The sequence below is a fragment of the Ciconia boyciana genome, chromosome 10 (genome assembly GCF_034638445.1).
Source record: "Ciconia boyciana chromosome 10, ASM3463844v1, whole genome shotgun sequence".
Taxonomy (NCBI): domain Eukaryota; kingdom Metazoa; phylum Chordata; class Aves; order Ciconiiformes; family Ciconiidae; genus Ciconia; species Ciconia boyciana.
Genome location: NC_132943.1, coordinates 35785470 through 35809970, shown reverse-complemented (window position 1 = coordinate 35809970; position 24501 = coordinate 35785470). Strand labels below are relative to the sequence as shown.

At 41.8% G+C, this 24501-nt stretch overlaps 3 protein-coding genes and 1 long non-coding RNA gene across 10 annotated transcripts in view; 2 read left to right on the top strand and 2 right to left on the bottom strand.

The window, feature by feature from the left end:
- Nucleotides 1–3513: 3513 nt before the first annotated feature.
- Nucleotides 3514–16109, bottom strand: LOC140657531 (uncharacterized). Its single transcript, XR_012044378.1, has 3 exons — nucleotides 15056–16109; nucleotides 8980–9210; nucleotides 3514–5406 (listed from the first exon to the last, which is right to left on the bottom strand). It is a non-coding gene; the product is annotated as an uncharacterized lncRNA (long non-coding RNA).
- Nucleotides 12379–24501, top strand: part of MFSD6 (major facilitator superfamily domain containing 6) — a 105172-nt gene continuing 93049 nt past the window's right edge. For all 5 annotated transcript variants that reach the window (XM_072874700.1, XM_072874696.1, XM_072874699.1 and 2 more), the window contains exons 1-3: nucleotides 12379–12515; nucleotides 19589–19826; nucleotides 20871–20923. The gene's annotated coding sequence lies outside the window, so the exon portion shown is untranslated. The remainder of the gene's footprint in view (nucleotides 12516–19588; nucleotides 19827–20870; nucleotides 20924–24501) is intronic.
- Nucleotides 12446–16261, top strand: C10H2orf88 (chromosome 10 C2orf88 homolog). The gene has a single exon (XM_072874711.1). It carries the CDS (start codon nucleotides 12446–12448, stop codon nucleotides 12707–12709), a length of 264 nt encoding a protein of 87 aa, XP_072730812.1. The 3' UTR covers nucleotides 12710–16261.
- The window catches only part of HIBCH (3-hydroxyisobutyryl-CoA hydrolase), a 51627-nt gene continuing 43287 nt past the window's right edge, over nucleotides 16162–24501 (bottom strand). Inside the window, exons 12-15 of one of the 3 annotated variants that reach the window (XM_072874708.1) lie at nucleotides 24015–24134; nucleotides 23709–23742; nucleotides 18556–18608; nucleotides 16162–17138 (exon numbers count right to left, since the gene is read on the bottom strand). In XM_072874708.1, coding sequence (XP_072730809.1) covers nucleotides 16923–17138; nucleotides 18556–18608; nucleotides 23709–23742; nucleotides 24015–24134 — 423 coding nt within the window. In that variant the 3' untranslated portion in view covers nucleotides 16162–16922. Of the gene's footprint in view, nucleotides 17139–18387; nucleotides 18609–23708; nucleotides 23743–24014; nucleotides 24135–24501 lie in introns of all 3 variants that reach the window. The other 2 variants (XR_012044377.1, XM_072874709.1) reach the window with 2 other exon arrangements.

The window sequence follows — 24501 nt, the reverse complement described above, 5'->3', positions numbered from 1 at the left end:
ATGAAATTCTTATTTTAAAACTGTTTGTATACAGTTTAAAAATCACTGTTGTAATAATACCACTGTGTTAAGGCAAGGTAACCGTGCCTTTCCAGTACTCCGTCTTGTTTTAATTCTCAGGGCTATGATTTTATTTGATTTGCTCCTCCACCCACCCAGAGGCAAACTAGAACAATAATAAAAACATCTGACCGAAATCTACCCAGGTCAACGGGTCCCGAGTCAAAGCTCCTTGAAATCAAAGGGTATAGTGCCGCCGGCTTTAATAGGCTTTGGGTCAAGCTCTTAAAACCCGCTCCGGCAAACACTTGCATACACGTGCTTAGCTCCCAAGGGGCTTACTGCTGGCTGGAGAGCTTGTCGCTTAAAAATCGCACGTGTGAGGAACTGCAGCCGATGTTGGTACCTGAGGGTGCCTGCCCTGGGAATGGCTGCGGCGGGGAGGCTGGCGGGAAGGGTCGAGCTTTGCCCCCTGTTTGCACCCCCAGCCCCAGAAACTCTCCCTTCAGTCTCTAAGGGCAGCGTGGTTCCCAGTAGAGCCGGATGAAATGATGCAGCAAACGCAGCGCACGCAAACCCCGCGCACAGCGCTTGTCAGCCGAATGCTTTCTCCGGGCCCCGAAGGCAGTAATTAGTAAAATATGCATTTTTTTTTTATTCACTGATGGACTGTTTGCAAGTAATGAGTGTAATATTGCGTGCTGTTGTCAAGTGGTCACAACCGCTGTAAGCAGTGCTCCTTTCACAGAACGCACTGCTGGATTGCGTTTGCGGAGGTGTACCGGGGTGGCTGCCCGCCGCCGGCCCCCGGCTCTCTGGGCTAGGGCAGAGGGCTGTGCTTTTGCCAGGCACGGAGGGATGCGGCGCGTGTGTTTCTGTGCCTGTCTAGCCCCTGGCTCTCCCGGCCCCACGCAGCCCCTCCGGGACCGGATAACAGCAGTGCAATGGACTAACTGTGACCTAGCAGCTACATTTATAACAGCATTTTTCTTGACTAATATTACCAGTGTGGTGTTTTCTTTGGCTTTGATAACGTTGCAATAAATTCCTTGGCTGGCCGATGCCTAACGGGAAATATGTTAGGAACCTACTTGATAATAAAACTGTTGCCTGAAGACACGGGAAGGCCATTAGCCACAGGTCAGCACAGGCGTTTGAAGAGGGGCAGGAGCGCGGTGCCGAGCCCTGCAGCAGCCCTGCCTGTTGGCCTGTCGCTGCAGGAGAACCCAGGGCCGGCGTGGGCCTCGCGTCCCGAAGCCCAGACGGAGCCTGTCACTGCCGGCACCAGGAGACCGCTGCAAGTCCTGGGGTGTCGTTTTCCAGCCCCGGCCGGGCGTGAGCTCCGCAGCAGCCTCTCAGAGGTGACACCCAGGGCATGCGCTCGTGCGTCTTGCAGTAGCTTTGATGTCAAGGCTCCCCAAAGGCAGGAACGCTTTACCCGATATGTCTGTTCACAGCTTCTCTCGAGAAGCATTTATCGTTTTTAGCGTCGCTTTTATTTTTAAAAAATTAAAGATGCCATTTTAGTTTGCTCAGGTCCTTCATTCAGGAAGATGGCTTTTAGGGTGGGGGTACCAAAGCTTCAAAAACTTCAAAAGCTTTGGTACGATTCATATTTTTCTGTAGTTGTGCACGATTTGATGCTGCCCGACAGGAGAAAACAGGAGAAACATCACCCAGGCCTCACCCCTAGTCTTCCCCCGTTTCCTTCACTTGAATATTCAGCAGTACTTAATCATCCACCGCTCCGTGGCACGTTAGCGGTTTATCAAAGGGCTTAGCCGAACATGCCATTTCGGTAACCGTAAGCTTTTATATGCTACCTCCGTCCTTTAAAAATGCCTCCCCTCATTTAAAAGCAGGGAGGCCAATGAGAGGCGGGCTCCCTGGCGGGGGGGAGCGGGGGGATTTTTTTTTTCCCCTTTTTTCCCTGGTTTGTTTGTAATTTTAAATCGCAGGCCCCATCCCGCTGCGGAGGCACGCCGGCCCTCGCTGCCGCCGGGGGAGGCGGGGGGGCGGTGGGGCAGGTGTCGCGGCGGGCCGGGCCGGGGCGGGGCGGCAGGTCGGGGCGGCGGCGCGGCTGAAGGGCACGGCGGGCCGGCACCGCCCCGCCCCGCCCGGGAGCGCCAGCGCCGCCGGCAGCCCGCGGCCGCCCCGGCGGGGAGGGCGGAGAGCGCCGGCGGAGGGGAGCGGAACGGAACGGAGCGGAGCGGCGCGGCGTGAGTGGCGGCCTCCCCCGGGCGGTACCTGGAGCGCCGGCGGGCCGGGCCGGCTGCCCCGCCGAGCGGGGGGCCCGGGAGGTCCCCGCGGGGGGCGGCGGGCGCTCGGTGGCGAGGGGGGATGGCGGTGCCGCGGCTGCGGGCGGAGGCAGGGCGTTGGCTGCCGGGAGCGGCCGGCCGTGCCCGCCGGGAGCCCCGCGGTGCCGGCTGCTCTGGGCGCGCTTGCGGGTAGTTTCGCCGAAATGTCGTCAGAATGGACTTTGGTGGCCTTTGCACGTTCTTGTCGTTTACGAACAGGGCTCCGGAGGACGCAGCGTTGGTGGGACGAGGGCCTGATCGTGGGGCGCCTTCGGAGGAGGGAGCAGCCCTCTCCAGGAGCTCCTGCTCGACGGAGGGAGCCGTGCTGGCGGGGCCGCGTTTGCAGCATGCTCTTTGCGCTGAACCCCCCCAGCGTGCTGGTAGGTCAGACGGGTTTCTTGCTCGCATCCTGTCTCGCTTAGGACCTACAAGGAGGAGCGGGGTAGCCTGGCGCCGTGTTGCGGGAGGGACGGGCTGTGTCCCCTCGCAGCCGCCACAGTGCGTGGTGACCCGTGGGGTGGCCAGCGGCCGTGGGCAGGACTGGCCTCCAGCATCGTAAGCTTATGCCGTGGAGGAAAGGAAGAAGAGCTGGGCCTTGAGGTGGGGTTTTTCAGGACAGGCGGCAGTGACGCCTTACTCCTCCCACCACCTCACAGTGAGGTTGTGAGCAGCAGAGTCCTCACAGCTGAGCAGAACAGAGGTGCTGCTCCAGCTGGGCACCCGTGGGGTCACCCGAGAAGAGGTAGTACCGTGTGAAGCGAGGTGAGCGATGCAGAGCGGGAAGGTAAATGGCATAGCTGCTTCTCTGTAAGCTGCGTTCCTGCTGCGGGGAAGACGTGAGACAACTGTATTTGCTGGCCGAGGTGGTGCGAGGGTTTCTTGTCTGCCCCTGCTCTGCCACGAGCACCTTTCCCAAGCTTCAGCACAAACCTGGACAGGGCAGGTTACCTTGATCTAGCGCATTGTAAAATACAGATTTAGTAGTGCAAGATCAGCCGTGGCAAAAATTGTAAAACATTGAGAAACATCTCATGCTTTCTCATAGTTCAGGAAGTAGGAGTCCAAATAAGGTTTCTAAATATAGTAATTTAAAAAAAAAAAAATTACAGGGATTTATACTATAGTCTTAACAAAGTGGCATTTTTAACCTTCAGATACAGACAAATTGGTTTTCTTCTGAACATTGTGTTCTGCTGAGAAAATTCTTTCTTGAAAATCGCTTTGGTTTGTACGTGTCGCACAAGGAGTTGGGTAGAGCCTCGCAACACTCATGTCTCCAGGGTCAAGGTGGTTCCGTGGGCAGGGCCCTGCGGGGGGGAGCCGGCAGTGCCGCCAGGGTGCGTGGGGCTCGACTGCCTCGCCTGGCTGCCGGCCACCCCCTCCTCGGCCGTGAAGGCGGCAGCTCCGTTAGAAGTAGAAGCTGGCACGTTAGGAGTGATGAAATTCAAGAAAACAAATACTGGGGGAGAGCCGTGAGACAGAGTGATTTTTTAAGGCTGACGCAATTCTTTATTGCAATTCTGGGCAGCTTTCGTACAGCTGGAGCATCTGGTTGTTAACTCCTCGCTTTGTTCTCTTATTCCTCAGCTGATTTCTGCCAATCATTACTAATGTAGTTGTGATTTTAAAACGTGGGGCTGTGTTCTCGTGCACGTTCCTATGTGAGACGTGGAAAAGCGGGTGTTCTGTTGTATTCCTACTTCTGATTCCCAGTTTTACAATTGGCTTCTGTATAGGGAGACTAAAGAACAGAATGGGGTTGTGTGCTGCTTTTCTTGTACTCTTCTCTGGTTGATCTTGGGCAGATCCTGGCCGTCTCCTTCCTTCTGACTTTCACATGCGTTAATCCACTGGGGCCTTTGCCTTTGTAAGGGCATCACAAAGCCAGCCAACATACCTCATTCATGCCTTATGATCTGCAGCTCCGTATGTTCGCAGTTGAATCTTGTGACAGATACTACAATAAAACACGACCCTGTCAGACTGAGATACTGATCCACTGTTTTACCTGCTGCTGCTCATCAGTTCTCACTGGCAGGATCCCCAGGCTGAGCAGCAGCCAGTGATAACGGCAGGAGGGGCTTTCTTGCTTGTAAAGATTTGTGCATCCCTGTTCGTCATCTGCAGCAGTCTGTCTTTGCCTGGCACCTGTGGAGGACAGTAATACACCTTTATAAACAAGGCCAGTCCTGAGTTTTAGCACAAGTTTAAGTAGCTTGATGTTTTAACATGTTCCTGAAGGTGGGCTGTTAACAGGTAGGCTGTGACTCCACAATTGACTCGTTGGGATGGAAGTTTTGTGGCATATATAGGAAAATATCAGTTTCTGCTCTAGTTCATTCAAAACAGTGTCACAGCATTGTGATGAACCAACAGGCTGCTTCGTTTGGACCCAGTGCCATGCTTTAGAGCAGTTTAACCTTGGTGTGGAACTCAGCCAGTTTCTCTGACACCCTTTGGTGGTACGCCTTGCATTTTCCCTTGCTGTGGGGAAAATGTTTGTGGGGGTCTTCTTCAGGCTATAGATTTGCAGCTAATACATATGCAGGGGTGGGCTGATAACTGTAAGAACTGTGGGCTTTGCTAAAAGATGTGCTGAACCCATATCTTTCCATGTTAGGCAGAGCAAAGAAACAGCTGTACATCTACGTTAAAAAATTTATATCCATTTCTTACATTTTGTTTCATTTTCACTCACTAGTTTTGAGCATTATTTTGTGTTTGGGTTCTTGGAGAGTTTCAGATCTCCTCTATGACCATTAGTTTTTCCTTCCTGTGAAGGAAATATTCCTCTCTAATTTCTGTAGTTGGGTTCCTTAAATCTTGGCTAAACTTCCTGCAGATAGAGTTTCTGAGAAGCTCTGCATCTTCTTCATGCCCTTTCTTCTACAGCCTCGCTCCGAGGCCGCACTTGCTGAAGAAATCCATTGGTCCACTCTTACTCATCTGGAAAACAGGCTTTCATCAACAGTAGGCATCCCGCTCTCGTTTGTATGAGGGTAGGTTACGTTAATGTTCTCCCTTGTCCGTGATCTGGCAGGGAGTCTGTACTGATAAATGTCTGCTTACTGGTATTCTGAGACGTTGGGGGGGGAAAAACCACCAGGCACTGAAAAATCAAGCAGAATTAACACATTGTACATATATCTGTCCAAATTTGGATAAAATAGTAGTACGTACAGTTGAAATTAGACAAGCACACGGCGTTCTTTACTTTTAACAAGACTTTCTTTCCTGTATGAAAACAAACCTTGTGGCTGCTGAGGACTGTACCTACTGGCATTGCTGTCTTCTGAACTATTGGTATTTTCACCTAAAGGTTCCTTGCTGTTACTATATCAACTGTCCTCTTACTGCAAAGCCTTTTAAAGTAAGCTAGAGATTGTGCTCGATTCTGAAAAGTGAGAGTGTTGTTTCCCCATTTGGTTACAAACTGGCTTAGAAGCCTGAAAAAGTTTTATCAATTCTGGCCGTGGTGGGGGGGGGAACCAAGCCTTTGAAATTCCAGTGTGTGCCCTGAGACAGATAACCAGGAGACTTTCATTTACACACTAATCCTGCGCAGCAGTTGTTTGCGGTTCCTGCATCCAGCCCTTTCCAATCTGTAGCTCTTATCTCTTGTTGGCAGTAAGCGACATGAGAGGGAGAGGATGGCCCTGTGGGGAATGAGGTCTCCATTTTTGCTCTTTGTTGCCCAAATTGTTTTGGTGTATTTAGGTGTTTCAGTAATTGCCTGAGGTAGCTGGATCTTGGGAATCATGCTTGTCTTAAAATAACTCTAGCTTTTTAAAACTTTATTTTACTATGATTAGAAGGAGACTTTTATTATAAACATTACTCCAGTGCATCTGCTCTGTAGGATTTGCAGAAAACTGGATGTTAAGGAGAGGCAGCAGTATAAAACCGGTGGATTGGACTGCTTTGAGAGCCCCTGCCTGGGGCTGCTCTGCACGGGGAGCCCGAGTCCTGCAGCGATGGAGGCAATGCTGTGCACTAAGTGAATGATTCATCCCTCTACCATTTGTGTGCCGCTGCTCTGTTCAAAACTGCAGAATATCCAAAGGCATAATGTCACATATCCTCCTGAATAACTTCCCACCTTCTTAGGGAGAGGAAAGGCAGGCGTAGGATGTTCTGGGTTTCTGTTTCTCTGCAGAGAGCCACCCTGCAGGAAGACCTGGATAGGCTGGAAGAGTGGGCTAACAAGAACCTTACGAAGTTCAACAAGGACAAATGTAAGGTCTTGCACCTGGGAAAACATAATGCAGGAGCGCAGCACAGGCTGGGATCAATCCGGCTGGGAGTAGCTCTGTGGAAAGGGACCTGGGGGTCCTGGTGGATAAGAAGCTTGATACGAGTGAACAGCATGCTGCCGCGGCAAAGAAAGCAACAGGATGCTGGGTTGCATCAACAAGACCATCACCAGCAGAGATAAAGAAGTCATTATCCCACTCTACTCAGTGCTTGTCAGGCCACACCTGTAATACTGTGTTCAGTTTTGGTCCCCGCTATGCAAAAAAGATGTGGACAGGCTGGAGAGGTCCAGAGAAGGGCCACAAAGATGACCAAAGGACTGGGAAGGCTGCCATATGAGGAAAGACTGAGAGAACTGGGTTTGTTCAGCCTTGAGAAAAGCAGGCTTAGGGGAGACCTTATCACCACGTTCCAGTATTTAAAGGGTGGCTACAAAGAAGATGGAGACTCCCTTTTTACAAGGAGTCACATAGAAAAGACGAGGGGTAGTGGGAACAAGTTACTCCTGGGGACATTCCCGTTGGACACAAGAGGAACATTTTTCACAATGAGAACAATCAGCCATTGGAATAATCTCCCCAGGGCAGTGGTGGATTTCCCAACATTGGACACTTCTAAGATTTGTCTGGACAGGGTGCTGGGCCATCTTGTCTAGACCGTGCTTTTGCCAAGAAAGGTCCCTTCCAACCTGGTATGCTATGATTCTACGATTATTACATGGAGGACGTAAATATTTAATGCGATTAGGTGCAGTTCAGAGGTCTGGATGCCTAAACGCTGTTTGGTTTACCTCTGCTGGTACATCAGTTGAGTCACCTGCCTTGTTTTTTGCCTTGAGTTTGAATATCTTTGTTACGACGAGTAGTGTTTATTGTTTTCATGATAATGACAGCACTGTGGTTATCTGACTATTCTCCCTATGCGCTTGGATGATAAAGGTCCAGGTCTCAGCAGAAGCTCTGAGAGGGAGAAGGGAGAACGGGAGAACTTTTAAGCTTAGGCAAAAGATAGGGCGCTCCAGATGCTGGTGTGTTACCTTTCCTATATCCTTGTTGAAATGGTCCTTAGCTAGACTTGCTGTGGAAGGAGGTTGGCATCCTGCATGTCGTACACTTGCCCAAGCAGTGGCCCCACTGTACGCCCGGGATTAGGTGTGTATAAATTGTTGCAGCCTGCCATTCAATCTGACTTCCCAAGTGCTGTATCATCCTTTTACCTTCGGTGAAGTCAAATACTGTGGGTGAACAGGCAAGCAGACTTCTGCAAGGTCAGCACTACAGATTCATCTAACTTCATGATAATATGTAACTCTGACATCTTCATGAGTGCTAAGTTTTATTTATTGATTCCCTTTGCAGAGTCCCAGTCGTGAAGCTGTCTGTGCTGTACTGGGGACAAGTGGGACAACTTATTAAAAGCAGACACGTTCTTGGTAAGTAGCCTACCAAGCTTCTCTTGTGGATACTGAGGAAAAAACTAAAAGCTTCCCTGGCTGGAGAAGGGTTACAAGGAGTCACATTTGAACCTAAAAGTTTGGACCAAAGTGAGGAGCCTAGCTCTGTGACAGCCGAAATTACTTGCTGTGTTCAATTGGGCAAAGCTGCACTAAGCTATTTTGAAAAGTATAACTTACTTTTAATCCGGTGACTGCTATAACAGAAAGTGTTACAGAAAGCAATTCCTTGCAGTATAGCATTGAACTTCAAGATTTTTTTCAAAGGTCTTATGGATGGAAACCATTTAAATGGTAGCAGGAACTTATTTGCCCGTGATAGCTAGAGATGTTGCGTAACAGCAAAACTCTTTCTCTTATGCCTCTCTTCATCATATGAAGACGTATTCCAGAGAGGCAGGCAAACCTCTTATTTTTGGATAGCTCGCATTTATTCTTTTGTAATTATTTCTTATTGACGATTTTAATACCTTAAAAAGTCTTATTTATCTAAATAAAACTGCAGTTAGCTATTGATGCTTTTTTCCTGTATTTTCTATTGTATAATAGTGAATTGCAGGCATCTTTTTACCATTGTTTTGTTTCCTTCAGTGGTTAGAAATGAACTTACCTTGGCAGGAAACACTTAGCAAGGCTGACAAAGAGACTGCTTAGCCCTCTCATGCAAGGTGAGTTCAGCTATGTGGTACAACTTCCTCAATATTTTCTCTCTCCTTCCATTACCACAGGGCACGCGTGTAGTAAATAACAACATAAGAAGTGAAACAACACCTGAACTTGTCCTCAGGAGCTTCCAGTTCCAGGGATATGGAAAGGAATCAATTGTTTTCAGGACTTTTCTTAAAAAAATGCACAGCTTTTATAGTATTGAAGTTAAATGAGGTATTTAAAAGCATATTGACTATATGTCCACTGAAATTGAGCACAACTAGGAACTTGTATTTTTAAGATGGATTAAATCAACATTTCACTTACTGTAAAATCGGTCTTTCAAAAGAGAAGATATGTTAAGGTTTGTGATGGTGCTGCTTTAGCTCCTGGCTGACAGGGTAACAGAGCAGACTGCAGCTCCCTAACCTCTGCCTGCAGCTCAGCACAGCAGCCTGTCACGTGGGGAACTGCATCTGCAGAGGTTTTGGCCTGAGCCTTGACCCATCTACGCAGTGGTTTCTGAAACACAACTGGCAACAGATCAGACCTTGGATGCTGAAAGAAACAGATTCCTATCAGACAATTTTGCCTTGTGCAGTTACTGAATGAAACATCGTGCTGGGAATAAAATGAAGTTCTTTTTTCCCCCCCTCTGAGGGTGTGAACGTTGTGAGGAAAGCTAGAGATCCCTAAAATCCCTGTCACAACTTAACACTCTGGAGATGAGTTAGGTAAAGAGGATTTAAGTGGTGCTTTATCATGTATGTGCAAGCAATGGTTGTCAGAAAAACAGGAAAGCAGTCAGAAGATTGAGAGCAACTTCACTTGCGATCATTTATGTGCCAACAATTATTAACTCGAGTAGAGCAGGCAAACTATAAAACTTACTACAGTGACTTGGAAAGTACTGTGCTCTATAAATAATGAAATGAGCTACAGTCAAGGATTTAAACTAGGGTCGATAACTTTGCTTTTAAGCTCAACTAGTAATCAATTTGGAACAATTTAATTGTCTTACATGCCTTGCTATCTAGAAGTTTTATAGCTTGTCCCTTTCTCTGTGTAGGACAGTCAGACAAACATTGGATTTAGTCCAAGTGAAAAGGCAGAGTTAAGAAGGTGGGAACAGAGGTAAATCCTGCAGAGGAAGATGCCGACCTGTGGAATTTTTCCCTGCCTGCTTTAGGAGATGTTTGTCCTCCTTCTACTCACATTCCCTCCTTCTTTCTGCTAGACACTAGCTTATCTGCTGGTGTCCCCTAACAGAAGAGGAAAGGAAATCTCCAGTTGTAGGATAGAAACATCTTAAAACAATGATAAAATACTAACTAAAGCCACCTACTATTTAACAGACCTCCTTTAAAAAGCGAAAAAAAGGATAACATATGAAAGAAAACGGCTCCAAACTTAGATAAAAAATCCAGATCTGAAAGTCATTAGATAAAGTGTCAGGGATGAAACTCTGATAAAATTGTTATATCAACTGTGGCGTAGAGCATTTGTGTGATTGGGGAATCTGAGGTTTAAATCTGCAATATTTACAGTTCTGGCTAAGCCTAAGGAGGACACGATATCTAATCTAAAACTTCTAATTGTCACCAGTAGTATAGTGAGAAGGGATTAGACAGCATACCTGTGTACCTCCCAGTGAAGCTTGTGCATTACCTTGACTGGATACAGACTGCAGCTTTCAGGTATCGGCAATGGTGGGTTACAGATGCTATTAGTGATTCTTTGCCATATTGGATACTTGGAGATACATATTTGTCCAGAGGAGCAAGTGGAAATTATTTTTATTAATGTTTTATTAATGGTAAATATTGAAATTAGATATGCACAAGATATTACTATTAGAAAGTTTTGAATTATTCAGGTGTCTGAATTGCTTTCAGACATCTCCTTAGCCTCTGGTCTCTAAGCATGTTCTGTAAGCATTTTAAGTTTCATCAATGCATGCAGTTGATAGACATGGATATAAAGCTCATGTTTTTTTTTATAAACCTCCATAGGGATAAATGTGGTTTCTTGGGCAGTGAAGGGAATCCTTCCTTTTACTCATTTAATAACAAGTTATTAGAATAAAAATCTCACTGATAGCTTAGTTCTCCTCTGTTTTGGGTAAAACTACAAATGCTAGCGGCAAGGTTTGTTACAGGCTTGTTAACTATACTGCCTACTCTTAAAATACACCGGCACATGCTGCAGCATGTCATTACACACAAAAGAAACTTACTGAATTTTATTAAAGCAATTTACAAACAATTCTCTAAAACGCTGAAATGTTCTGATACAAAGCTAAAGGTATGAAAACGTTCATGGTTTCAGAAGCCCTTCAGGTCTGAATTTCTGCCAGGAACACCAACCACCACTTCCAAGTGCTGGCCCTTCAGTCCTACAAACTGTTTCCTAAACAGGTAGTGATGTTTTTATGAACTAGCAGAAAGAGGAGAGAAGCTTGTCACCGTGAACCTGGTTCTCATGAGTCAGCTGCTGGACTGGGGAGTCCCGTCTTACCTGTGAATCACCGTTTGCCTGCAAATGGGATTGATTTCCTCTTCAAATACTTGCCTGTGATCAGGTTACTGGATTGGAGCCCCTATTTCCCCCAGTATATAAAGCACATAAATAAGGCTTAACATCTTTGCCATGATTATGTTTTCAAAGGCTATTTACAAAAAAATCGTTAACTTTGGCTGACCTTAGTACGACGTCACCGGGTGAAGCTGTAGGGAACAGTTGGTTTCTGTGCAGCACAGTCTTTATTTTGGCTGGCAGTCTATTAACTCTGATAAGTGGGTAAGCTCATGCCAAGCAAAGTCAGGCATATCATGAGATTGTTTTGCCTGCATAGAGAAAGTAGCCTGAGAAACAGCTTCATAGGCTAATAAACAAAAAACACATATACCAGAATTTGGGGCTGACCAATTCTGATTCTTGAGGAGTTTGACAAAAGGTGTTTCATTCCTCACTCTCCCTTCTCTCGATCTAAACTTGTCCTGCTTTAGTAAGAATGGTGCTCTAGCTCTGTCAGAACATAGCAGTCCACTGCTGCTTTTCCTAAACTCTCAGGGGAAAAAACGAAAAGCAGCTCCTTTCTCCTGAGCACTTTCTAGTGACTGCATGCTCAAGCCTCCTTGAGCAACAGCAGAGTGACACTGAGAATTAGTGTCACTCCTGCCCAAAGGGTGTACAACAGCCATGACACAAGGCTCTTGTTAGGTGGTGGTTATGTGGTGCTTTTGTGGGGTGGTTTTGGTTTTTATTTTTATTTTCTTTAGCAGCAGCAGTCACTGGAGTTAAACAGTATTTGTTTACAGATTCAGGAAAATAGCACTCCATTGTCAGTTTGGAAGAAAAAGTTTTGTTTTTTTTTTTCTAAGACCTTTACATTCCTAGATGGCTTACATCACATACTGGGAATTGCATTCAAAGGCAGCTTGAATTCAGGTCAAGCTTTGCCTACTTGTAGTAGATGGATGTTACTGATAAAAACATTTTACGCACACCATGCAGAGATTTATTACAGTTGCTTCTCCAAGCGTCTGTAGTGAATTTAGCTTTCCTTTGAGCTCCCTGAGAATGGCAAACTACTTACTGCATTTATATGAAACACTATTTTGACAGATTTCTTCAGAAGTAAAGAAGCACAAAAGGAGACATTCTGCCCTTTGAAAATAACTGGAAGCACTGGCAAGAAGCAGCAACACTGTGCATCAAACAAGGAAACCATTTCCAGGTTATCAAAACATGCTGTTGAACTGAATTTTGCAGCTGCATTTTCAAATGTACCATGGGATGCGTCAAATCCAAGGATGCCTTTCCAGGTTCAAACGCTATCCAGGATGAAAGGATCGGGGAAGGTAATGAAGGATGCACTGGGGAGAAATCATCACTGATAGCAGTGAGGGTGGATGAGAAAGGTCCATCAAGCACTGTAGTGCTAGACTATGCACACCGTCTCTCCCGTGAAATTGTTGATCAGGCGGTGAAACAGTGGGCAGTGACGGAAAGCAAATACAGTGACATCCCTTATATTGAAAGTGATGTGCCCTGAGCCCCGACTGGCAAGGACTGTCTTCACAGTGAGTGTCCTGTCTGTTAAGCAGTTTGGTACTAGCGCAAATAAAGTAAAATCAGCTGTGATTTGAACATAATGGCACTATATGAATGTGTTTGCAAGGAGAGGCTGAAAAAAGTTGCCTTTTAATCTATATTGCTAAGAAACTAATTGGATTACAGTAGAATCTATTACTCAAGTGTCATTTGTTATCAGCCATATGTTGAGTATATTCTGTCTTTGTATGTGTTGAATGTGATCAGAAATTAGTGTTAAAAAAGAGAATGAGAAGAATGTCGCTGCCCTGCAACTGTACAAGCACTGCCACCGAAGCCCCAAAGATGCTTAAGGACAAAGCATGGATTATTTTTATGTACTGCATAAAAAATCAGTGGCCTATTTGTAGGTGAAAAGAGAAAAAGTCTTTCTGCTTGGTAAATTTGTCTGCATTTTGCTAAAGTGAAACCAAGGTCTACATACATGTAGCAAAGATAACGGCTGTCATAAATTTTACTTTGATTCTTTGACCTGACTAAATCTGTAAACCACAAAATAATGAAGGCGATGAGAAGCATTTTATAAAACCAAGTAGTATTCAGGGAACCATACGGATTATGATACTATTCAACTTCCATTCTTAAGTGAACCAGTGAGAAACATTACAATATTGATAAACAGTGCATTATAATTAACAGATGCTCTGGCTTCTGTAAATGCACAAAGGCTATTCTCTAAAATCCTGCAGTAAGATAGTTTAATTACATCTGATCACTGTGTTCAGACCAAAGCTGTTTGGTTTTTTGGTTTCCTTTTTTCCTTTGGTGTTAGGGTGCTGAGTTTTGGGGGTTTTGGGGTGTTTTTGTTGTTGGTTTTTTTTTTTTACTGTAACCCAGACAGGTGTGCAAAACCTACTGATGCTAACTAGTGAAAATAACTTTCAAAGGTGTAACAGTGTTTTAGGACTATGTATTTCATGGGAACTATGGCTGCATTACACTGAAATTTCACTCTAAAGTAACACCCTTGGGACAGAACGCCTTCCTTCAGCCTCTGTAGGCTCATTGCTTACCCGTTGGTTAAACGATGTATGGCGATGCAAACATGAGCTACAGAAACCTAAAGCCTGAGCAGTGCACTGAATTAGTGAATAAGCCTCAGGTCCAAAGCTAAAGGGCTACATTCTTTACCAATTTTATGTAGCTTGCATCAATACACTGCACTCTGCTTCTCTGGGACTTGCAGCCTGACCTACTGTACTCATAACTAGCATTTGAGATATCAAGAAAGGGATGAAATAGTTATAGTCATCTTAAAGCTACAATTTTGCTGACATTTTATACAAAGCAAATGCCTTGTAGAAGCTTGGGTTTTTAGCACCTGTTTGTTCCCTTTTCTGTTATGGCCAGTTTAAAAGATGTAGGTTTTTTTCCTAAATCAAAGTGCTTTTCATTTTATGTTTTTGTTTTATAGAAAAATGCTTCCCATACTGGCAAAAACTGTTACTATTTTTAAAAGGTACAGGTAGTTTAGTAACTGATACAAAGCATGATTTTCAAGCCATGGTAAGCAAGCAGAAAGAGGACCATGCAAATAATTATTTTTAGCTTATTCTCAGATATAAGACAGTCTATGAATTGAGCTGTTTTGCAAACTTTGTGACACAAACTTAGTTATTTGAAGTTCACCTGTATGGGGAAATGGTTGTATCAAAAGTAAATGGTGAAAAATACTTCCTCGTAACACAGTGGAAGACTGCCATTAATTCATACTTACCAGACCCTGCTACTAAGACTGTTCTCAGGCTTTTGCTGAAAAAGGGAAAAAAATCTGCTTATGTTGTAATGTCTTCTTCTTTGAAGTAATGTAGTCTTCTTTGAAGCCATATGTAAAGTGGGACTAAGGTATTAGGACCCATTTAAATTCTACTGCTAACAGTGATGTTCCTTGAAGCTCTAAAGCATGTAAAATGTTAAATCATACCCTACATTAGATCTATCTAAAAAAATTCCACGCCATATACTAGGGTGAATTAAAAAGCAAAACCAAAACACTGATCAGATCAGTACATATTAACTGGATGTTGCTTAACCACAGTATTAAAAAAGATTCCTATTCTTATTATAGCTAAAATAAAGCTTTATTACAAAAAAAGGCCAGGCTTTCTGTAACATTAGTCTTGGCTCAAGAATGTTAACAGTGCCAAAGACAGTAATTAAAGAAAATTTTAAAAGCGCCCAAACTCCATAGACATTATTTGCCAGATAGGTGAATAGCAGATAGAAAACTGCACTCGCTTTAAGAGTGCATTTAGGTATATATCTGTCTTGACCCTTGTACAAATACCTTGGTGGCTGCCATGGGGAGTTAGGTGCTGCAGTGGTTGCTGTTGCAATGTCTCAAATCCTTTCTTTGGATGTAGCCTTAGCATCTGGCACTCTTCTGGAGTCAGAATATCAGACGCACTTTTGAAAGCGGCTTCTCCATTGGCAGGCTGCCACTGCACGGTCCAACAGCAGGCAGAATTATAAAATAATATAAATTAGCCTCAAGTTAAGTCATAGCATCTGTACTGACAAACACTCAAAATTTCCCCAAAGGAGAAAGTTACCTAGGTATAATTAAACATGCATCACAGTGAGCTTCCATTTAGAGTACTTGCTGCGTGGGATGGCTGCACTGCTTGCTCAGAGAGCCACCCATAATGCGATAGCGACTGAATCGCCTGCTGCTTGTGTGCAGACAGTCACTTACCTGCAACCACAAAGCTTGTCTTCCCTCATTAATGCTTGAAGATTACAGCAGTTTCAATATGGCCTGAAGTGCAATTCCAGCTGGTTTATGATGCTTTCTATGACATTGGCACTTCAGGGAAAGCATGCAGCAAATGGAAAGCAAACAAACTTGCAAACAAGCTTACAACAGGGAGACGGCTTCTCACCAGGAAAATAATGTCTCTTACAAAATGCTGTCCTTAATAAATGATGCACTTACCTTAATAAAAAAAAATAAAAATCTGTTGAATACTACAGTCTGGTGAGAGATCGAAGGAGATCTCATTCCAGAGTTCTGCTGTATTTTTAATAGGCACAAAGTAATACATAATAAAAATAAAGACTTCTTTCCCTAAATAAAATTACATCTGTTTACTTAGCATTAGGTTACTCTAAACTGTGCTATAGTTTTATAAAGCCACTTATAGTGGCTTTCCAGCTAAGTTGCCACTGATTCTTTGACTTGATTCTGTGTAACAAAGGCACTCCAGTATGGGACTGGTATATTGTGCAAAACCATTTACTTCTATTTCGGAGTTAAAAATACATTTGCATTGTATTTTCTCCAAAACATAAGTATAGTCTGAGTGGGTACTATGTGACTGACTTGATATTCTAATAATGGTTCAAAACACATTAACTGCAGCACAACTTTGTAAAACTGACATTCCTGTAGTAAGACACATCAGTATTCCCAAATAAAACACACTACAATATATTTTTACAATATTTTTGTGGAAAATACTTTCTTGTGGACCAAATAAAATTAAACTTACCATCTGCTTGTAAGACTTTTATTTGATAAAAATGCACAGATTGGACAGGGTCTTGTTACTATGAGTTTGGGATAATTCCCATTCACATAAATTTTGGAAGCAACTGAACATGCAAGTCAAAGTTTATTCATTGAGAAGTATAGCCGTGCTAAAACATTTTAAGTCCTTTTCAGTCAGAGAAGGCATGATCCCTACTCCCTGGGGATTATTGTGTTTTTCATTAAATATAGTTGCTGAAGACTGCTCCTTTTGTACAAAAATAAAGGAATGAACCAATTTAAAAAAAAAAAAGAAAAATAGCAATTGTTTAAGAATCTAAAACAGATAAAGTTTTTAAAAATAAGGGGGGAGGTTTACGTTTCTTAAAGAACCAGCATGAGGCAGAAATTCAAGTCATATTTTCAGAAGTTACCCTAGTTAATGAAATCTCTCAATTACTTGTGAAAATAAACTCAGGGACTGTCTCATAACAAATATGTACATGGTAACATTAACTGGCAGCTGAAATTTTAACTATTTTCTTGAAGATTCTAGTGACAAAGCAAGGTGCCATTTTTTCTTGATTTTGCTCTCTATTTTGCTCACCTCTACTTCTTTGAAAGTCACTCTAGTAGTTCACCTTGATGCCTGAATTTCCTGGACTTTGTTTCCAGGCAACAGCTTCTAGGAAGGAAGGAGCCTTAAGCCGGTGTAGACCATTACTGTCGGTAATAAAAACTGCCCAGTGTTGAAAACTCTGTAACAGTTCTGCCGTAACGCTGACTTTTTGATTCCCCAGTGCTGATTACTGACTATGTTATTTGAACAAAAGTTTTCTTCCTTTAGTCTCAGTGGTTGATCTTCAGAGAAGCCAAATTTGTATTTGTGACCTCCCTTTAACTGTAGAAACAAGTAGAAAGAGATACTGATATATGATTTGGTTAACCATAAAAAAGCATGCAGTCTTAATGTTGAAGAAAGATTAGTAGCTATGTGTTGCACACAGAATAGAAAAATGAATTTTACTCCCCCAAAAGATTATACTTTTATCAAGGGGCTCTGGTTATATCATAGAGCTTCAAGTATTATTAGTATCAGAACCCAGCAACCTTTAATGCACATCCAACGAGGGTTTTTTGATATATATTTAAATTTTGATCCCAACAAATATGTTTGTTCGATGTGTTAAACAACTATACGATCCGTCTAGCAGCAGATATTGCATGTTTTCCCCTATTCATTATCTTCAGTACATATTGCTGTGTTCCCCTTACTTTTCACAAATTTTCCACCCAGCAAGACAGGATGTTCATGGGCACAAGCAGACGGGAACCCAGACTAGTTGGTGTAGACAAACGCCAGCCACTTGTAGTATTAGGGCCAGGCTGAACTCTACCACTAAAATCATTAGACAATCACTAACATCAAGAGGAAATGTGCTGCTTGGTGTTCAGAGGAAGGTCTGAGACAGTTATTTCTTCACCACTGTAAGACCAGGAAAAACTAGCAATTTTTTAAATCATGAAAAACTAATTACGCAGTTAACTCAAACTTAATGGCATTTATAAAAAATTGGTTTTACAAGCAAACAGAAGTGTGCTCTAGGCTCTGACAATATTATGACATTTGAAACAATGTCTACATCACATAGAAAGCCTGAATGCTGACCAAATGTTAAATCAATAGAACAATTTCTTGCTTTCAGACTAATAACGTGTCAGTCTGACCTTTTATTTAAAAGACTGCTTAACACCATGCATTTAGCATGTCTTGCATTTTCCTTTGTAGCTCTGACTGTTTTAAAACTTTAAGTATATTTTATTTTCATTGTATAGAGAAGAATCTGAGGCACAATCCCAATTTAACAGATCAGTGACAGAGCCAAGAGCACAAAGGTCTCCTGACTTCTTGCTTATTAGGTCATCCTTTAACTATGCTGTCTCCCCCAAAGGTTCATCCTCAACTAAGAGTTGATGCAAAAAATTAAATGTTAATCATTGTGTAAAGCATTAAAAATAACAATTTGCCTTGAAAAATAACAATTTGCCTTGAAGTAATTTTTCCCCTTATTAACTAGAGATATGATTATTTTGTCATTATGCCAGCATAACAAAAGAGAATGTTCCTGAATGCAAAAAATTAGACTTACGAATCCCAGGCTAGCTAAAAGAGTCTCGTCAAACTTTATCACACTACTATTAATTTTTATATCATAGAATTAAGCAGATGTATAAGATGCCAATAAGCTTGATCTTTACAACTTGAGATCGTTGTTTCCCAATGGCTTAAAACAATCATCCACAAATTCATCACTGACTTCTTCTAGAGCAGCTGGCTTCCATCTGGGGGACTGGTCTTTGTCAATAAGCACTGTCAGGAGGAGTATAAAAACACAAAAGTTACTTGTAAACTTGCTCTAATTAAGATGACTTCAGATTGCATCAAGACAGACAACTCCAGTGAATACATGGGGAGAAAAATCAATATGCTCTGGACAAGACAGTTTTTGTAACATACCTATTTCTACTCTAATAAAAATTCTTGAGTTGTGACCTGTCTAGAGACATATCTGGGAGCTGCCTGATGATACGAGGAACAGTGGATCACTTCAGAAGTAGCCCAAGCTTTGAAGGAATAGACCTGAAATTAGTGCTTTCTGTTAGACCTACTACTCTTGCCTGTCTTCTGCCTTTTCATGTGAAAGTGGGAACAGTATGCATAATGCTCCCTTTGGACAAGGGCTTTCACATCTCTGTGCAAAATCTGACCCTTTGTGGAGTACAGGAGATGACTCAAAGTAGGTGTTAAATGCCTAAAGCTAATTTAAACACATCATATAAACTAATAATGAAATAACTAATGAGGAAAGAGTACAGCAGAGTATCTTTGTGGGAAAATCAAGAATATTTATTTGTAAATACGGACATACTGCAGACTTACGTAGATTTAACTGTGAAGATTTGTATAATCTTAGTATGTATACTTTATGCTGTATCCTGGGAAATACATCACTGAAGATAAAATCATCAGTGAATGAATTGCATGTAAAAGTGTAACAAGAAAATATCAATTCTCAAAAAGCATTCCTTGTATCACAGGAATGTTGAAGGCATGTCACTAAGAACAGCTGCACTAGCAAGACGAGAGAGTTTATTTGTGTGTAAAAATGACCGATATGAATGGAATTCCAGAGCGTCCTTTCGAGCACCTTTCTGGCCCCAAGAAGACACATAAAGGTGCTATTCAGAATGTGAAATTTTTGTAATTTAAAAAAGAACAGCTATAGTAACTGTGGCTCTCTAGGATGCACTGACCACCCAACATCCCTTCTCAACGCACATTCCCTTCAGATGTGTGATATCAGCACCTGATCTGGAGATGCACCTGTGTCCTGGGAGACCTCCTGACCAACACAGCCCACAGCATATAAGGGAGGACACGCAAAAAGCACCTCTCAAGTTCTTCTGCCAAGAACAGAATTTGTTTGGTTTTCTTCTGGCAAAGACTTCCAAGTAGGATGGTTCTAAAGGCATGTGGACAGAAGACTCACAGAGATGAGGTATTTTGAAGACTAACAGCTGGTTTTTGGTAAGTTGTCATGTCTTTCTAAACAGACTTCATTCTTGGTGACTAAATTAGAACCACCTAGGATGAGAAATGTGCAAAGGAGTTGGATTTTAAGTTCTGTGGAAAGAATGCCCACCTAAAGATTGTGTCTTATTGAAAGATGGGCATTATGACACTTTGTGGTAGAAAAATGTGACTTGAAAACTTCTTTTTTAACTTTTCCCTCTATAACCAATATTTGGAAAATGCCTAGAAAATACATACCATTCAAATGACAACTGTGCTAATTAATATTTCTGTAGCTGAAGATGTACAGGCATCACAACTCTTTAGCTTGCATGTCCAAAGAGAAAGGAGAATCAGAGCCCTGTATCCATTTACCTGCAAATACAGGACTAAGGACTCCTTGGATACAAATAACACTAATTTTGAAAAGAAACCCATTATATAGATAGAATCTGCAATTCCACAGAGAGTAGAATCCATGTGGGCAATTGTTTGAAAGAAATGTGCTGTAAAAATTATTTTACTCGGTCATTCAACTGGATAACTTACTGAAAAGTTATGATCCTACAAGTTAATTTTAAACATTGTGATGTGAAGCCATTGATTGGTTTGGGTCAAAATACGTAATTGTCCCAACTCAACTATATTTATTCCATTGGAGTACTACTTATCTAATTATTTTCTTCAATTTTAGTTGAAGTTCACAATATAGCCAAAATCATCTCAACTGTTACCCACAAAAGACAACACTGACAAGAGATGCTTTACATTATAGAGGGGAGAAAAAAAAAAAGTCCATGTGTATACTATTACAGCTTCAACTCTGAAATACAGTAGTGATTGCTGATAATTCTCCACTCTATGTCACTACTGTGTAATCAAGTTAATCTTTCTGTTTGGATCTGTGGCCAGTTTTACTCTGGTGGATAAACTGAATGCTTATAATGGTCTCCCCAATGAAATCTTTAATCTTATATGAGTTAAAATATTTGTTTCCTAATAGTATTGTGAAAATATTCCCTTTCTCCATTAACTTCTGTATATTTTGTGTTTCTCCAGCTTGAGATATCAATCACTATAAGAACAGAACAAAAATTTTGAAGACTTCTAAGGTAGGCTAAGGGAAGTTCATTAAGGTAAAAGTAACTGAACATAGACATTGTGTTAAGGGTTTGTTCTTATGTTTTGTTTTTGTTTGGGTTGGTGTTTTTAGAAAAAAATAATCCAAAACCCCTCTGTTCAGTAGCGGTGACTTTACCGGACTTCAGTTAGTGTTCTATTCTTTAGCTTCATTCAGCCCAGTCAAAACACTGATATTTCTAAGCACCTGAAATTCTGTTGCAATGCCTACCTACCTCCCCACTGACTGCAGGGGGTTTGTGTGCCCAGGGTAAGGCTTGCATCTGCCAGCTGCTAGCACTGCAGGAGAGAGGGCAGAAGCCATACAGAAATAAGATCTTTGCAGGATCAGCAATGTGTAGAAGGCCTTTACAATTCAATTTGAAGTGTACATTCCTGCACAAATAATTAGGAGGCTAATTTAACAGATTTTTGTCCCCTCAGGCTGTTGAGATTGTAGTCTACCTGGATGTGTTTAAGCACTGACTCCAAAAATGGCCACTTTTCTTACGTAGTAAGAATTAAAAAACAAAATTCTTGGAAATTACCCAGAGCTAAGCGTTTCTTAGTTTATGTATTATTCTGTAAATCAAGGTAAAAAATGGATACCTAAGGTGTTCAAAGACCACATTTACCATTATATAGGAAAATTATGAAATATGGTCTGTGTATTTTAGGCTTAAAGGGTTTTGGCTTTTCTTTAGTAGCTCAGATCACAAGAATCATAAATGGGGAAGACTGTTTTCCAGCAGATTTTCAGTCTGATTGAAAGAAAACTGGCTAAAAGAAAAATGAAATTTTGACCTCAGGTCAAAGCAGGTTTAAAAAGCTTTTAAACTAACTACTTCCCTAGCATTCCTATTAAAATTATGGTTTGAAGCAGATAAAAGCTGTTATTAAAACCTGACCTATGGCCATTGCTGCTGAAAAACAATCTTCAAAAAGTAAAATCTGATTACTATATCTTAACTTTACTTTGTGGTAGATCCTCTTGTGGTAGACAGGGTCAACAGCTGGCTCTTAAATGCTTGGAATGTAATGTTTTAATAAAGAAAAAGCTAATACTTAAATTAACATTTTAATCATTTTTATTTACTATGGTTGATCCTCTGAAGTATTTAATAATCTTACTTCCTATTAAGAAGGATGCTCAGCACACTGTTGGATAATTATTTTTATGAGATTAGACCCAACTACAAAAATGATCTTGAGTCAGATTCTGCACCACTCTTAAACAAGAGAAACAATTTTAAGACAAATCTGAGAACAAGATATATGCAGTAAGCAGAGAGCAAAAGTACTTCAAGAACAAATTATTGTTCTTGGCAATCCCCTCAGTGCAGCTGGATCTCGGGGGGATTTTTTTCTTTGTCTGATATAGTTAAGCCTTTGCTATATCATCCTACGTAAGAGAAGCTTCCCAACTGCTGTTCTTGCAGCTTCTTTCTTTACAAGCAGTTTGTGTAATTTACTGGCCATACTGACAAGTGATTTGCTTTTGTCCTCTACCACATCCCCAGATGGTTTAATGACCTTGTGCATTACAAGTGAGAATTTGGTTTGGTGTTCATCTGACTCTCAGACTCTGAGTTTGTTGCTTCCTGAATAACTACATTTCAGCAGCTTATATGGTGACTTAGAATATATCCTAGGAATATTCTTTTTAAGATCTCTTTGTTGCCATTACCCACACAACGAAAACCACATACTTCTCAACATGTGCAGTAAATTCTTCAGGAATCTCTGCTAATAAGTGCTAAAGATTGATTAATTAAAATCAGAAACTTTTTTCCATGCTGTACAAACAAACTGCATCTCTCACCGTAGGCTATCTTTAATATGGTATTACTAATAGTGAACACTTAAACTAATATCCACTACTCAAGTGGATTTTAAACTACTTTATAAAAAGACAGATATAAAAAATGAGGAGGTGATATATATACTTGAGTATATAACTGTGTGAATTAAAAGCCAGGTTCCCCCAAGCCCGAAGTGTTATTCATCCAAATGTCTTGTACCGTAAGCTCCTTGGAAAAAGAAATGCCTGTGCTTTGTTTCATCTTGCGCTGAACAGTACATAAATAATTACTACAGTTTCTAAGAGATGTGACATCGGGTTTGACAAACTGCATAGTGAATCAGCAGTAGAATCAAGGACAGAACCTAAGTCTGTCCCCTCGATGAACTTGCTGAGCTGCTGCTCTACTTTTACCACTACCTATCTTGACCAATGCCTTAAAATGCTGAATTATTTAACATTAAGTTTACATATATAGTTTTTTAGTAGTAAGACACCTCTATACAGAGATACTTTGGACATGGGTGAAAGTAGTGTCTGTTCTAACTATTTTCTACTCAAATAGTTGTTCTTGACTTCTGAGTCTTAAACCATCTTATAGCTGGCTGAACCAGCTATGTGGCAACGCTAAATCTGGACACACAAATTACACACATAGCTACTCACTACTGTCAGCATTAAATATATTTTGAACTTTCCCAATGAACTGGTGAAACCTCTTCATGGTGCTGCGTTACCAGGTGGATAAATAACGTTAGGAAACTGAGATTACACAAAGGAAGCAACATAGCTGTTACACTTTGGAACAAATAATAAATTTTGGCCATACAGCAGTCCAATAAGCAAAAACTGTCACAAGCTGGGAAGTGTTCTCTGGGCTGTTGCTGCATGCACTTTTCTTAACCTCCAGAGAAGCAACACAACAGTGAGTTTTCATACTATTAAGTTTGAGAAATGTTTCTGGTGTGCATGCTTACCTGCCCGAACCCCTTCATAGAAGTCATGGCCTCTCTGAAAGATAAAAAAATTATCACAGTTTTCTTAACAAAAGCCCTCTACCATTCCCATCTGACTATCATTAATGTAGTCTCCTTTGAGTTGCATGTAAAGACATGGAACTGGAAAAAAGAAAGTGACAGCCTAATAAACACGCAAAGAAGATACTGAAAATGAAAACTTCTAAATTGTGAGCCCTTGATGTAATCTATATAAAACTTAGTCTCTGATAGACTTGCTACCCCTCCATGGCTGGGAAGAGACAAAGGGCTCAGCTGCTTGCTTACCATGCATGCTTGGCTCAGTCTGTATTCCATTGTGAGTACGTCTTGTAAGCTCATGGAAGCTCCTTCTCTGAGCTGTCTGAGAGTCATCTTTAAGGATGTAGGTGACATCTTATTAATAGTCTGGGGAAGACATTAACAATTATTTTTATTCTCTTCAATTTAGACACCTTTGCAAGTCTGTCTTTTTTGCATTTTAAACTTTGTGAAATAAATGATGGCACTCTTCTCCCTGAGCTCACTTGTGATACCTATTCCTCTCCCCTCCCTCCCACCACGCTGTCATACTAAATGAACTCACTTGCATAAACTTTTATCAGCAAGATCTCTGCAATGTATGCCATCACTTGTGGAAAGCCTAAAACACCTAAGGTCACATAATTTATGATCAAATTACTACTAGCCAGAAAATCTAATGCAGCTTGAAAGCCATTTCCAAACAGATTCTTTTGAGAAGTGAATGCAAGTGTTACAATTATATTCCATTTTT